General features: G+C 36.5%; 1 protein-coding gene across 21 annotated transcripts in view; it reads left to right on the forward strand.

Annotated features, from left to right (window-relative positions):
* Positions 1-16,765, forward strand: part of RAPGEF6 (Rap guanine nucleotide exchange factor 6) — a 200,200-nt gene that overhangs the window by 71,951 nt on the left and 111,484 nt on the right. For all 21 annotated transcript variants that reach the window (XM_070571179.1, XM_070571180.1, XM_070571181.1 and 18 more), the window contains one exon: positions 303-443. In XM_070571179.1, coding sequence (XP_070427280.1) covers positions 303-443 — 141 coding nt within the window. The remainder of the gene's footprint in view (positions 1-302; positions 444-16,765) is intronic.

A 16,765-nucleotide genomic window follows, 5' to 3' on the forward strand; every position in this document is an offset into this window, starting at 1 on the left:
TATTGAATGTGTAGGTGTAGTTAACAGCCTTCATTTCTGGTAAGTGACTTTACTTAGAGGATGTGTGTTTATGTGAGCGAGAGAGACTATTTCCTGGAAGGAAACTGTGGTCTGGATCTTTGTAATAACGTCACCTTTAAACTTTTTGAACTCATGAGCACTGTCCTATGCACACTGTTTTCTTGAGGCAGTTTCTTGCAAGAAGTAAATGAAGCCTCCTTATGAGCCTGTTAAGACTCCATAGACTGTCAGTAATATGGAAAAGTTGGATGTTTAATCAGGAATGTGAACATGTGTTTCAGGTAGAGAATTCCAAAGATAATGAAGATTTTCTACATAGAGAGATTCCTGCCAGACAGTCTCGACGAAGATTTCGGAAAATTAACTATAAAGGAGAGCGTCAAACTATCACTGATGATGTGGACATTAACAGCTATCTTTCTGTGAGTATATTTAGGAATATTTCATAGATATTCCTTAATTTTCATATACAGTAGCTTTAATATACATATAGTTTTGGTAATATCAACACCTTGGGCTCGATGTGGAAAAGTTTGGGGCAGGTAAATATATCTGTATTTTTTTTTAAATACTTACGGTTGGTTGAGTTGGGTAGAAATATTCTTACCAGTGGGAGTTTTGTTTTTGCTTAAATAATGTAAAAAAAAAGTTCTTACTACATATTTTTAGACATAGTTGTGGATTTTCTTTCCTTTTTATTGCCTAATAGAGTATAGATTAGCGTCCTACCTGAGAATTTAGGTAATAGACTTATTGGGAGCTTTCTTTCTGGTATGCTATAAGGCATACAAAAGAAATAAAAATATGTCAATTCTTTCTTTGAGATGTGAGACATATGCTAGTGTTAGTGCAGAAACATATGCAGGTGTTAAAGGTATGTTTTCACACACAAATATTGAAAAAGAAGAAGCAGATGAAATAATTAACTTTTGTAACACCAGAAGAAACATAGCTGTTTCTTCAGAAGTCTTCAATTTTATAATTGTAGATAATTTCATTTTAGGCTGAAGAGTAGTTGACTCAAGAAGTAGGGATAATCTAAGAAAGAATAAATACTGTTGTATTTTATCAGTTTTCAAAGGAGTCATGATACCCCAAGTATAAAAAGTTAGTCTAGGACTGAGTGCAGCAAAATTCCCAAGGATATGTTTAGTTCTTTTGGTTGTCAGAAACAGAAATTCACTTGTTCCATGTTAGAAATAAGGAGACTTATTTAGAGAGTTGGGGTTTGTACTGGAATAAGTGTTAGATTTAAGGGAGCTCTAAGGATTCAGTCACCTTTGCCTAATTTCACTGATTCAGCGCATTCTGTTTCTGATAACAAACAATAACATATGAAATAGTCCCAAAAGTTTTTACCACATCCAGAGCTACGCAAAGTTCATTTCTTGTTCTTGCTGTTTGATTATTTCTTTTTATATAATTTCCTCATCACTAATTAATTTAAGCTAACATGTTTTGCCTTATTACCCAAGTAACATATCTATTTTTGAAAAATTAAGTTGATTAGTCTCGCCACCCAGTTATGTAACTGTCACTGACATTTTGTGTATTCTTGGATAAGCTTTTTCAACATATAGATAGATATGTAAACTTTTTGGCTAATTTCTTAAAACTTATATATGACCTGTTTTATAACTTTTTAAAGCAAATATATGATCTAAACATCTTTGAATGCTATTAAATGATTGTTTTTACAACATTATTCTTAATAGTGTCGTGGTATGCAATTATAATAATTGCCATAATTTATTTACTCAGTTTCCAATATTTGGTCATCTAGATTTTTCTAATTTTTTATTTTTTAAAAAATAAGATGCTAAATATCTTTGTGGTTATATATGCTTATATATTGGTTTCTTTAGAAAAAATTCTGAGATGTAGAATTACTAAATTTAAGTATCTTTAATTGTACTATTTGGTTCTCCTCATATAAGCTAGAATGCATAGTTCGTGTGTGTGTTTTGATTACTTGTTTAGTCTAGTCTCAACTGTAGTGTGTTCTTTTCTCAAATTTTTTGGTGTCATGTCATGAAGCCTAGATAGATTGCATTTTCTCTTGGTAGCTTTCGTTTGTCCTCGTGAGTCGTTTACTTTTAGCCCTCTTGTGTGCTGAAAGTTGTCCTCTCGGGCATATGCTGGTTTTCTGAGTGGACCAGAAAGAGCAGTGTGCACACTGCTTGGGATTCTCCCCCACAGTGTGGCATTTTCACATATAAAGGCTGTATAGCTAGTTTAGGTGGTTATCCTACTAAGTACTATCTGGAATTTGGTAGGTCATGGGAAGGAGAGAACTAAGTTGATTCAGTGTAGACAAAACTGATTTATTAACTGTGGGACTGGGTTAGAGAAAGATTTTTGGTCATGGTACTTGCACTTGCTTTTCATTTACTTTTAATTAATGTCACCAACTATGTAAAACCTATCATCTAGCCAAATTCCTACATATTGGTAGTTGGTCTGGATAAGGATGTTATGTAGCAAAAAATCTTAATTTGTATTTGTGAAAGCATCCAGAGGAGAACTGGTCTTATGGCTGCTATGGGTTCCTTTATTTCTTCTGTTCTACTGTCAGCAATTCGTAGAGACAGATCAGGAGGAATCATTCTTTGTTGTAGACAGGAGTGGAAATTTGACAGTTTCTTTTTTCATTTGCAAACCATCATCAAGTTTTTCTTGTTAGACTGCTGAAAATCAAAATTCTTAATGTCGTACAGAATATTTTGTTACTGTTGTTTTCTGTATCATAATTATTAAAAGTGCACAACCTGTGTATCAAGGTTTTGTGAATATGAAAGATGATGTGTGTGTTTATTTTCTAACTGAATACTTAGAATGATTGAAAAAGGTGGTTTATTCTTATGAAATGTTTTCATAGTTTTGTCATACATTGCTTTCTATAAAGATGAGAACCATAATCTTAATGTGAAAGGTTTTTTTTAAATATTAAGAGGACATTTATAACAGTATCAATATTTTTGAAACTCCTTTGGGTGTTGCTCGCAGAGCTTACAATAAGTTTAAGTGTCTCTGAATATTTTCAGTGACTTCAGAGCTTTGATCTTTGAAGAGGGTGTATTTGATATTTAGAAACAGCAAAATGATGACTGTAGGGCTGGCCCCATGACCAACTGGTTAAGTTCATGTGCTCTGCTTCGGTGACCTAGGGTTTCATCGGTTCAGATCCTGGGCACGGACCTAGCACTGCTCATCAACCCGTGCTTTGGTGGGCATCCCACATAGCACACCTGGAAGGACCTGCAACTAGAATATACAACTGTGTACTGGGAGGCTTTAGGGAGAAGAAGAAAAAGGATGACTGAGAGCAATAGTTGATGAGTAGGATGGGCTATTAAGCCAAGTGGAAGTAGTCTAGCATTTAGATGAGCCATCTGTCTTGAATTCTTCCTTCACTAACCGTATGACTGGGGCATTTCATCTAAACCCTTCAAGCTTGGTTGCTTTACCTCTTAAATTGAGGGTAGTGATGTCAGGTCTACCTGTCTTATGGAGTGGTTGCGGAATTATTTGGAATATGTGACTCACAGTCTAATCAGACGACAATATCTATAGATTCTTCCTCTCAAATATTTCAAAATTGTGCCCTCCACTGTTTCCCCATGTCATTTCCTTAGTGTTAACTGCCATTCTTTCTAGAACTGTTGTAATAGCATCTTTCACACTCCCTCAGCGAACTCTCACTGTAAAAACAGTATTTTTCGTTATAAGAGATTTGGAAAATTTTTTAAAAATTGAAAAGTGTTGCATAATCTCTTCATTAAAATATCTACGTGATCATTTTATTTATTTGGTTTTAAGATTTGTTTTTGTTTTCTCTCTGGTTTCCCTACTGATAGACCCATTCCTTATATCTTCTCCAATCCCCTCCCGCCAGCTAGTCCATTCACTTTAGTTGTCAGTCCTAAATGAAGCTCTAACAGTATCACTTCTGTTAAACTGTTAAATCTTTTCATGGCCTACCATCATCTGTCAGAGAAATTCCAATGATATAGCACATAAGGACCTTCATAGTCTAGACTAGTTCTGTCTAGTGAACTTTCTGCAATGATGGAAATGTTTTATATCTGTGCTTTCCAAATTGGTCGTAGAAACTAGCCACAGGTGGCTATTGAGGAGTTAAAATGTAGCTATTATGACTGAGGATTTTAATTTAAAATTTCAACTTTAAATAATTCACATGTGGCTAGTAGCTACCTTATTGGACAGACAGATCTGGACTTTGTCTACCTCTCCAGCTTTATCTTACTCTGTTTTTCTATGTATTCCTTACCTTTAAGCCATACTGAACAAATTTGCTAACCCTTGAAGAAACCATGTTTTTATTTACTTTTTTCAGTTTTATTGAGATATAATTGACATAACATTGTGTAAGTTTATAGTGTACAGCCTGGTGATTTGATGTACATATATATTGCAAATTCATTACCACAATAAGGTTGGTTAACACATCCATCACCTCACATAGTTACTGTTTGTGTGTGTATGTATGATGTGAGAAACCTGTTTTTATATACATCTCTTATATATACTGTTCCTTTTACTTAGGATGCCCTTTTATTCTTTGTCTTCTTGGCAAAATCCTAATCATCCTCAAGACTCAATTCACATTGCCTGTCAAGGAGAAATAGGAGTTCCTGTTCTTGTTTCGGCTTTAGGTTCCTGTGTAACTTTGGGCAAGTTATTTAACCTTTCTACGTCTATTTTGATATATAACCTATACATTTGTGAAAGGATGACACAAGAGAATATATATGAAAAGCTCTGCCTAGTGTTTGGTGCCCTGAAAAACATTCAGTAATGTCAGCAGCTTCTATTCTATTGTTATAAATATTAAAAAAAAATCTTCGTTCCTGTTGCTTACAATATAATTTTATTACTTATCTATTCTATGCCTGGACATAAAACCTGTTTACCAAAAATGTAAATATATTGGGATAACTGAAAGTAAATAAGCCAAAGAATCAGAACAAAGAGAGAATAAAGGTAGGAACAATAAAATAAAGCTAGCTGCAAGTTAGAACAACCAACAATCAGCCAACTACCACTGCCCCTCCAATTTTTTTGTAGCATACACTCCCAGTGGCTTACTTTGAACAAGGTAATTTCTTTGTCCAACCTTACAAAATTAAAGTGGTTGCAAAATGTATATGCAAGTCACCGAATGATTTGCTTTACTATATATGATTAGTGACTAGAAGCCAATTAAATGATGGCGGGATGTCTGCCAAGAACCGATGACTGGTTTTGGAATTATTGATTTGAAGGACTTCTTTCTGATAGGAGTTAGCAAAACAGGTAGTTTAACCCAAATGTCTTAAAACGTACATTGCAAAATAGTGTCCAGGACATGGGAAGAAAATAGTGGCGTTTATATGTACTGTTATTCTTCTAAATTTCTGGGGATTTTTGTGTATATTTCATAATGAACACAAAATATTTTTGCTGGTAATACACATATTAATTTATCAGTAAATTACATATGTTAGAAATGTAGCTCAAAAATTTTTTATTTTAAAAAGTTTTTAGATGATGTGGTATATAAATCGCTTCCTCATTTGGCCCCATTCTACCTTTTCAGCCTTCTGGCCCCATCATTTTGTTGGAGGTCTCTTCGTTTTGTCCTCTTCTTCTCTCTCTCTGGAAGGTTCTTATAGGCTTCTTTACCTAATGTAATTTTGTCCGTTGAATCAGTTTGAATCTTAACATTTACTCCTTTCATCCAGAATGGCCCCCTACCAAATGGCCTCCTGACAAAGTGCTGCTCAGCTCCCAAGACTCCATTCATCTGTAACCTCTTTGGAGGAGACTTCCCTGACATTTTCTCTTCACATTGTACACTTCTCCTCATTGATTCTCTAGGATGTTACACATGCTTACATGCAGTGTGCTCATATAATTCTGCTCTGTTCTAAAGATAAAAGGAAACAAAATTAACAACTTAAGAATTTCTTAAATATCTGTATTTTTTTAATATAAGTTTGATTGCTGTGTTTTAAATAGCCCACAACAGTGAACATTTTTCAAATATCCTGAGTTGAATTTTTATAATTGGTGCATTTGTAAAGTTAAATGGTAAAATTAAACCAGGGCCAATAACAGGGAAGTATCTTGGTTTCACCAAGGTCAAGCACCAAATATGCCTTTATTTAACTTGAAATGAATCTCTAGAATATCAGACAACATTCATGCTCAGTCATTTTTATAGAAATATTATTGACCCAGATATAAATCTGGACATTCTTCAAAGGTTTAAAAAATCTTGTTTGTGTTTGAATACTTCATTTAGGAAATTATAGTCCTTCTTGATTTCTCTTTTCTGCTGCTGTTAGAATTTTGAGTAAGAAAACTGTGTGGGTGCTTATGCTTATCTTCTCTCAACTAGATCCCAAATTCCTCAGTAGACTAAGTCATAATTTTTTTCTTGTTCCCTATGTTGCTTACAGTGCTTTTTACATTCTCAGGCACAGTGTAAGCTACTGGCCGCCTTCCTCTCTTTCTCTGTCATAGCACCTGCACAAAAGTGGAGCCAGCCAACTCTTCCCAAAGGGACACCTGGAAAGAGGAGTTTCCATGACAGCATCATGGTTTGTGGTTTTAAATTTGGAGGGCTTCCTTTTGCTCACCCTTCTTTATATGTTTTCTTTTTACCCAGTCTGTTATTCTGGGATAGTATGGCAAGTGGTAGGCATGATATGACACTCTAGAATCTACTGTTTTATTTTAGGTTCACAAATTACTAATGCAGCAGGCAGCTCTTTCTCATTTACTACCTCTGTGATTGCACTTTGTTTTCTGCCCTTCTGCAGTGCTCCTTATTTTTTTGGATTCAGAGCATATTTAGAGAGATTAAGACACATTTGTCAGTGCAGCTGAATAAGAGTTGATTATTAGGACCAGACCATTTAACCACCTTTATGTTGGTGTGCTGATTAATGCCTGGAAGCATCCACTTGACCATGGATTTGGCATCTTAAGGTTTTTAGCAAAATGTGTTTTGCTTTTGTGGATTCTGTGTATGTTGTATTGATCAAGCTCTTCCTGTAGTAAGAAGTAGAATCCTACTCCCCAGCCAGCTTATGAGAAAATAGAGGACTTTGATCCAAATGTGTGGTTGCTGAGATCTCTTCATGGAGCATGTCTTAGTCTGTTCATTCCTTTAACAAAATACCACAAAGTGAGTGGCTTATAAACAACAGAAATTTATTTCTCACACTTTTGGAGGCTAGAAGTCCAAGATCAGGGTGCCAGCATGGTTGGGTTCTGGTGAAAGCACTCTTCTGGGTTGTAGACTGTTGACCTCTTGCTGTCTCCTCATGTGGTGGAAAGGACTAGGGAGCTCTGTGGGGCCTCTTTTATAAGGGCACTGATCCCAATCATGAGGGCTCCTTCCTCAAGACCTGGTCATCTTCCAAAGGCCCCACTTCCTAATAGCATCGCCTTGGGAATTAGGATTTCAACATATGAATTTGGCAGGCACACAAACCTTCAGACCATAGCAGCATCCCAGCATTTGTCTCAGGACCACCCATTTGGACTTCCGAAGAAACTAGGTGCAAATAAATAAAATCCTTGGTTGTGGTCAGGGTTGTAAGAGACAGATTCCTCAGTTTGATGTTATAAAATAGACCTTAAACTAGGAGTCAGATGATAGGGGATCTTGTCCTATCTCAGGCACTAATTTGCAATGTTAAGGAATATTTAAGACCCTTGATCCCTGCATCATGTGTGGGACTTCATCTAGATACTAAGTCCCTTTTAACTACAGACTGCTAACTTCTTCCTGTGTCCACATGGTGGGAGAAAGATAGGGATCTCTCTGGGGCATCTTTTGTAAGGGCACTAATCCCATTCCCAGAGTCCTCTTGACCTAATCACCTCACAAAGGCCCCACCTCTTAAAACATCACTTTGGAGATTAGGATTTCAACATATGAATTTAGGAGGGATGCAAACATTCAGACCATAGCAGAGCACCAGTGAGCAAATGATTTAAACATTTACTCAAGTCAAAATGGAAGAGGTATAAACACACCTTTTGCATCTGTTATTAGAATTTCAAGTTTGGACTATATAAATCGTAGTCACTGCTTGATGAAGTAGCTGTCAACATTGTGAACTTTATTTTGTATTTGTGGACTTGGTGGATCTGGTTTTTTTTAGTTATATTTTGTGTTTAGTAAATACTCGTAGAATGAAAGAATGAGTGAATAAACAATCTTTTACCTTCTGTCACTTCTAAAGTAAGGACGTTTGTATCTGGAGTATATAAGACAGTGAGTGCTGACGAGACTGCTATTGAGAAATTTGGAGCCCTACCTCTGAGAATCTGCGGGTTTTCAATATTGCTCGTCCTCTCACCCTGTTTACGACCCAGAATGCTCTGGACAGATGTGTTCTTTATGGTGCGTTCACCTTAAAAGCACAAGTGGACTTTTCTCTTTTTATTCATGAGTGTTTAACATCTCCTAGGAGAACTCTGCTCCTCACTAGTCTTCTGGGAAATAATGTAGAATTCCTAATTAAAGGTTCTTGTAGATAGTTACATGGTCATGAGTCCACAAATGAACAGAGAAAAGGCAAAGGAGTGATACTGTAATTAAACTAAATAGGACAAATGCCTATCTAGAGCAGATTTAAAAAGAAACTTTTGTGAAAAAAAAAGTTCTTTGTAGAAATGTAAAATCCTATAGAAGAATATTAAGAGGGAAATAAATTTGCTGTAATCCTCAACACGACAGATAGCTAGTGTTGCTAATGATTTTTAAACGTATGTATCTTGATTAATTCAGACCATTTTACTAATTTAGATAATGCTAAATATTTAGTTATATATCCTGCCTTTGTAAGTTTTTCTCAAAACATTTTTTTAATTTTACTGAGTTCTTATTAGTTTATATGATTGTGAAATTTCAGTTGTACATTATTTCTTGTCTGTCACCATATAGGTGCCTCCCTTCACCTCCTGTGCCCACCCCCAACTCTCGTTCCCCTGACCCCCTACTCTCTTTCCCCTGGTAGTGACTGAACTGTTTTCTTTGTCCATGTGTTTGTTTATATTCTGCGTATGAGTGAAATCATATGGTGTTTGTCTTTCTCAGTCTGGCTTATTTCGCTTAGCATAATACCCTCCAGGTCCATGCATGTTGTTGTAAATGGGATTTTGCCTTTTTTTCTGGCTGAGTAGTATTCCATTGTGTATATATATTATATATATATATATATATATATATATATACCACATCTTCTTTATCAAATTATCAGTCACTGGGCACTTGGATTGCTTCTGTGTCTTAGCTGTAGTGAACAGTGCTTCAATGAACATAGGAATGCATGTGTCACTTTGGATTGTTGATTTCAGGTGGTTTGGGTAGATACCCAGTAGTGGGGTAGCTGGGTCATATGCTATTTCTATTTTTAGTTTTTTGAGGAATCTCTGTACTGTTTTCCATAATGGCTGTACCAGTTTGTATTCCCACCAGCAGTATATGAGGGCTCCCTTTTCTCCACACCCTCTCCACTGTTGGTTATTTTTAGTCTTAATGATTATAGCCATTTTAACAGATGGTATCTACACTAGTGTAGTTTTGATATGCACTTCCCTGATAATTAGTGATGCTGAACATCTTTTCATGTGCTTATTGGCCATCTCTGTATCTTCTTTGGAAAAATGTCTGTTTATATCCTCTGCCCATTTTTTGATCGGGCTGTTTGTTTTTTTGTTGTTCAGTCGTGAGTGCCTTATATATTATGGAGATTAACCCCTTGTCTGATGTATGATTTGCAAATATTTCCTCTCAATTGGTGGGTTGTCTTTTGGTTTTGACCCTAGTGTCTTTTGCCTTGCAGAAGCTGTTTAGTCTGATGAAGTCCCACTTGTCTGTTTTTTCTTTTGTTGCCCTTGTCTGAGAAGACATGGTATTTGAAAAGATCCTTTTAAGTTTGATGTGAAAGAGTGTACTACCTATATTATCTTCCAGGAGTTTTATGGTTTCAGGACTTACCTTCAACTCTTTGATCCATTTTGAGTTTATTTTTGTGTATGGTGTGAGATAATGGTCTACTTTTGCAAGTGATTGTCTAGATTTCCCAACACAGTTATTGAAGAGACTATCTTTTCTCCATTGTATGTTCTTGACACCTTTGTTGAAGACGAGCTGCCTGTAGGTGTGCAGTTTTATTTCTGGGCTTTCAGTTTTGTTCCGTTGATCCGTGTGCCTGTTTTTCTACCAGTACCGTGCTGTTTTGATTGCTGTGGCATTGTAGTATGTTTTGAAGTCAGGGACTGTGATGCCTCCAGCTTTGTTCTTTATATATGTCATCATCTATATACGTCATCTGCAGACAGCTAGAGTTTCACTTCTTCATTGCCTATTTGGATTCCTTTTTCTTGCTTAATTGTTCTGGCCTTTCAAAACCTCCAGTACTATGTTGAATAAGAGTAGTGATATTGGGCGTCCTGTCTTCTTCCTGTTCTCAGATGGATGGTGTTCAGTTTTTCCCCATTGAGTATGATGTTGACTGTGGGTTTGTCATATATGGCCTTTATTATGTTGAGATAATTCCCTTCTATCCCCATTTTGTTAGGAGTTTTTATCATAAATGGCTGTTGGATCTTGTCAAATGCTTTCTCTGTATCGAGATGATCATGTGGTTTCTATTTCTCATTTTGTTAATGTGGTGTATCACATTGATTTGTGGATGTTGAACCATCCCTGTGTCCCTGGTATAAATCCCTCTTGATCATGGTGTATGATCCTTTTGATGTATTGCTGTATTTGGGTTGCCAATATTTTGTTGAGGATTTTTGCATCTATGTTCATCAGCATTATTGGCCTATAGTTTTCCTTTTTTTGTGTTGTCCTTGTCAGGCTTTGGTATCAGGGTGATGTTGGCCTTGTAGAATGTTAGGAAGCGTTCCATCTTCCCTCATTTTTTGGAATAGCTTGAGAAGGATAGGTATTAAATTCTCTTTGAAAGTTTGGTAGAATTCTCCAGGGAAGTTGTCTGATCCTAGGCTTTTATTTTTTGGGATGCTTTTTATTACTGTTTCAATCTCTGTATTTGTAACTAGTCTGTTCAGATTGTCTATTTCTCCTTGATTCAGCTTTGAAAGGTTGTAAGTGTCTAGGAATGTATCCATTTCTTCTAGGTTGTCCATTTTGTTGGCATATAACTTTTCATATTATTCTCTTATACTCCTTTGTATTTCTGTGGCATCCATTGTAATTTCTCCTCTTTCGTTTCTAATTTTATTTAGTCTGAGCTCTCTCTTTTTCTTTGTAAATCTGGCTAGGGATTTGTCAGTTTTGTTTATCTTCTCAAAGAACCAGCTCTTTATTTCATTGATCCTTTCTGATGCCTTTTTTGTTTCAAACTGTGTTTATTTCTGCTCTGATTTTTATTATTTCTGTCCTTCTGCTGACTTTGGGCTTTGTTCTTTTTCTAATTCAGTTAGGCGTGGTTTGAGATTGTTTATTTGGGTTTTTCTTCTTTGTTAGGGTGAGCCTGTATTGCAGTGAATTTACTTCTTAGTACTGCTTTTGCTGCATCCCGCGTCAGTTGGTATGGTATGTTTTCATTTTCATTTGTCTCCTGATACTTTTTGATTTCTCCTTTAATTTCTTTGGTGATCCATTGGTTGTTCAATAGCATGTTGTTTAGTCTGCACATCTTTGTCCCTTTCTCAGCTTTTTCTTGTAATTAATTTCTAGCTTCATAGCATTTGATCCAAAAAAATGCTTGTAACTACTTAAATCTTCTTAAATTTATTGAGGCTTGCCTTGTTTCCCAACATATGTTCTATCCTTGAGAATGTTCCGTGCGCACTTGAGAAGAATGTGTATTCTGCTGGTTTTGACTGTAGTGTTCTGTATATGTCTATTTAATCCAGCGGATGTAGCTTTTCATTTAATTCCACTATTTCCTTGTGGATTTTCTGTCTGGATGATCTATCCATTGATGTCAGTGGAGTGTTGAGGTCCCCTGCTATTATCGTGTTATTATTAATATCTCCTTTTAGGTTTGTTAATAGTTGCTTTATGTACTTTGATGCTCCTGTGTTGGGTGCACTTCTATTTATAAGTGTTATGTTTTCTTGGTGGAGGGTCTCTTTGATCATTATATACTGCCCCTCTTTGCCTCTCTTTACCTGTCTCATCTTGAAGTCTTCTTTGTCTTATATAAGTATTGCTACGCCTGGTTTCTTTTGTTTGCCATTGGCTTGGTGTATTGTCTTCTGTTCCTTCACTCTGAGCCTGTGTTTGTCATTGGAGCTGAGATATGTTTCCTGGAGGCAGCATATTGTTGGATCTTGTTCTTTAATCCATCTCACCCCTCTCTGTCTTTTTATTGGAGAGTTCAGTCTATTTACATTTAGGGTGATTATTGATATATGAGGGCTTAATGCTGCCATTTTATCATTCGTTTTCCAGTTCTCCTGTATTTCTCTTGTTTCTCGTCCTGTGTGTTTCAGTCTACCAGTTGAGTTTTATGTAGTTTTTTATGTTGGGTTTCTTTGTTTTCTCCTTATTTATTAGTTGTGTCTCTGTTCTGCTTTTTTGTTTAGTGGTTACCATGAGATTTGTATGCAAAATCTTGTAGATAAGATGGTCCATTTTCTGATGGCCTCTTATTTCCTTAGACTAAACCGATTCAGTCTCCTTTCTTTTCCCTTCCAATGTTGTTTTTGTCACATGTTATTCACATGTGACAAGATGTCACAGCACATCTTGTGTTGTGAGTTTGTGGTTAAAATGACAAGATTATCTTTGTTTTTGGTGTTTTCCTTCCCTTTATCTTTAATGTTATACTTAAGTATTTGCTAACCTGTTCCCATGTATAGCTACAATTTTCTGCTTTTATGTCTACCTAGTTATCTCTTTACTCTGTGCTTTGTAACCCCTTTCTCCCTTGTTTTATTCTGGTATGAGGGCCTTCTTGAGGATTTCTTGGGGCAGGGCAGGGGGGAGGTCTTGTGGCTACAAACTCCCTTAGCTTTTGTTTATCTGGGCAAATTTTTATTTCTCCATCATATCTGAAGTATATTTTTGCTGGAGAGAATATTCTTGGCTGAAAGTTTTTGTCCTTCAAAGATTTGAATATGTCATTCCAGTCTCTCCTAGTCTGTAAGGTTTCTGCAGAGAAATCCAGTGAAAGCCTGATGCAGGTTCCTCTGTAGGTTATTTTCTTCTGCCTTGCTGCCCTCAGTATTTTTTCTTCGTCATTCACTTTTCCCAGTTTCACTACTATATGTCTTGCAGTAGGTCTTTTTACATTGACATATTTAGGAGACCTGGTAGCCTCTTTCACATGAATTTCCATCTCCTTCCCCAGGTTTGGGAAGTTCTCCTCTCTTATTGCTTTGAACAAGCTTTCTGCTCCATTTTCCTTTTCTTCTCCTTGTGGAATACCTATAATTCTTGTGTTGCATTTCCTAATTGAGTCAGATATTTCTCCATTTGTTTTTAGTCTTAGTTCTCTCTCCTCCTCTTTCTGGAGCATTTCAATATGTCTCTCCTCCATTATGCTGATTCGCTCCTCTGTGATGTCTGCTCGAGTGTTCAGGGAATCCATATGTTGTTTTATCTCATCCATTGTGTCTTTCATCTTCAGTATTTCTGATTGGTTCTTGTCAATAGTTTCAATCTCTTTTGTGCAGTAGCTCCTGAACTTACTGAATGTTTCTCTACATTCTCTTTTAACTCATTGAGTTTTTTGATGATAGTTATTTCTTATTCTCTGTCATTTAGATTACATATTTCTGTGTCTTCAGGACTGATTTCTGGGTACTTGTCATTTTCTCTCTGGTCTGGAGATTTAATAATTTTTGATACTGCTATAAGGCACAGCTCCGTTTTTCCACATCCTGGTATTATTGATCACTGTTACTACCTTTCACCACTGGATTTGGGTCAAGAGCTGCATATTCTGAGCCCTCTGTGTTCCACCAGGTTCCTAGGCTCTGGAGCCAGTGCTGGGGAGGGGTGCTTTTTTCTGCGTGCTCTCATGGGCTTACTCATTCTTGCTGTCTTCTCTCCTGGGGTGTTGGCTTGGTGAAGTCACCGCCATGATAGCTTTCACCTTGGTAGAGGGCTTTCCCCTAGGCTGTGAGGGACCTTGGGGATCTTTGATGTTCCTGCTAATGGGCACTCCCTCCCCCCTTTCCTTCCCTCTTGGAGGCTGCGTGCAGTCCCAGATTGCAGTCTTTTGGGAAGCGAGTGAAGTTTTCTCTTACCCCATTTCACCTCCTCCAAGGGGATCTCCAGCCTCTTCGCCCTCCTCCATATGGCTGCATGGGTCTCTCAGACGTGTTTTTTGTTGTGTGGATGTCCTCTGTTGGAGCATGAATGTCTTTTTTGTTGTATCATGGAGGAGATAGATCACTGGTAGATCTCAGTCTACCATGATGCTAACATCACTCAAAACATTGTTTTTAATGTTAATGTTTTGTTGTATGAGTGTAACAAAGTATTCTCATGAAGCTTCCAATTTGTCTCCTATTACAAACAACTTGTGTGAAAAAATCTGTATATGACTAATTTTTTTTGTTAGGATTGATTCATAGAAGTTAAATTACTTGTTTAAGGATATGAAAACTATTTTTAAGCCTCTACATAAATATTGCTAACTTCTAAGTAGTCATTTTAAGAAATTGTCTTTATTTATTTATTTATTTTTTTTGAGGAAGACTAGCCCTGAGCTAACTACTGCCAGTCCTCCTCTTTTTTGCTGAGGAAGCCTGGCCCTGAGCTAACATCCGTGCCCATCTTCCTCTACTTTTTATATGTGGGATGCCTACCACAGCATGGCATGCCAGGCAGTGCCGTGTCCACACCTGGGATCCGAATCGGCGAACCCCGGGCCACTGAGAAGTGGAACATGCGAACTTAACCGCTGCGCCACCGGGCCGGCCCTGGAAATTGTCTTTATGATTCACTCTATATGAATATGAACTTCAGGAGTGTTGGGATGGGGACAGGGCACATATCTCTGGTTGTCTGGGCCAGTTCTCTCTCCCTTAACAGTGACACTGATTTACATGGATCTGCCCAGGGAACCAGAATCTGAAAGATTTTTATCATACTTGAAACGGTTTACACAATAATTGTTAAAGAAAGCTGTTTTGAAGATTGCTTGAAGCAGCTCTGTTACCAATATACCAGTGGTCTATGATAATGGTTTCCAAGAGCTTTCCAGTTGGAAGGGGAATAACTGCTCAGACATAGCAAACAGATTAATGCTGATTGTTACTGCCTTTTAGTTTAACTTGTTACTTTTTCAGTAACTATGCTCTGTTTGGCATTTGGCTTTTATAGTACTAGAAAATGCAGTATTTAAAATTAGAGAAGTGATGTAAAGGTAATCACTAATATAATCCACGAATTTACAGATTGAGACAATATTTTCAATGGTTTAATTTTTTAAATGAGATTTCTTTTTCCAGTCATGTTTATAGATAGCTCTGTTTTAATTATTGGCTAGATCTTATTTTTTGAAGAAAATAATACAGTATTTTAAACCTTTACATTAGGTTTGCATATAGTATGTAGCATACTTATTGATTACTAATGTGCAAAGTGTATTCTTTAGTTTGTGTATGTGTGTGTGTAAGTGAGTGAAAAATGCTTGATACAACTTCACAGTGTAGGGGAAAGTAGAAGCTTGGTGATGTCTTTTTGTTGTTTCTTCGGTTTCCCTGATTCTAATTATAGAGGCTTACATCACCTTAGTTGATGATGAAGGCTTCCCTCTCCCTTTTTTCTTTTCATTCTTCCGTCACTCCCTAAGGATGGATCATATTTCATAGTGCATATGTGGCCTGCTGATGGCTTTGACAGGGTTTTCAACAGCATGGTGCTATCATTTAGTGGACGTAGATGGCAGTGTGCTGAAGCACACTGTTTCTTACAGAAGAATAGGAGGATAGTGCTGATTCTATGGCTTCCCTTCCTTCAGAAAGGCTGAGGAATAGATAGGATGTAGTTTGAAAGCAGGAATTCCTGAGGGGCACCAGGAGTTGGAGTTAACCATGTCTAATAACTACAAAGATTCGTTTCAGATGTTCAAGTTCAGTAAGGTGGGGGAAGGGGGTGCAAAAGCTTGCTATGATCCTTTAAAAGGGCTTGCATGTTACCTCTGACATTACGGTAAAGTGTCATTTATTCATTTTCCAAAGGAGTAAAGTATTTTTACTATAAAAATCAGTACATTTAACAGTTTATATTTCAAAAGCTAAATACTTACAACCAAAATACAAAAGTGAATGCCCTGTTTGTTTTATTTTGTAAAACTGCATCATTTTTCTTTAATTTCTCACCTCCTTTTGAGTTTGGCTTCTGTAAATTGTGATTATAATATTTCACTATGCAGAAGGGGGATAAACTGTATGACTATGCCTGAGATTACTACAAACCTGGTCTTTGTTATTGTTGGTTTTTTGTTTTTCATAATGTCTAGAATGTGTATCCTCTCAAAACTTACCTTTATCCATGATGACCTTTTTCCCCTTCTTTTCAGTCTTGTCATTTATTGAAATAAAAGGTGTATTTCTAGTTTAGTAACTATCAAAACCTCATCTTTCGCTTTCGATACAATATGATTCCAAATGTTCCAGTTTGTATTTTTGTTTAGAAATAGTTTATACAGTTAACATAAATTTTAATTATTAACTGTAGCATTTGCATTTTTATAAAAATATTTTGTAATGGTTTGAAGCTTTGCAAAGC

This window comes from Equus przewalskii, chromosome 13 (genome assembly GCF_037783145.1).
Source record: "Equus przewalskii isolate Varuska chromosome 13, EquPr2, whole genome shotgun sequence".
Taxonomy (NCBI): domain Eukaryota; kingdom Metazoa; phylum Chordata; class Mammalia; order Perissodactyla; family Equidae; genus Equus; species Equus przewalskii.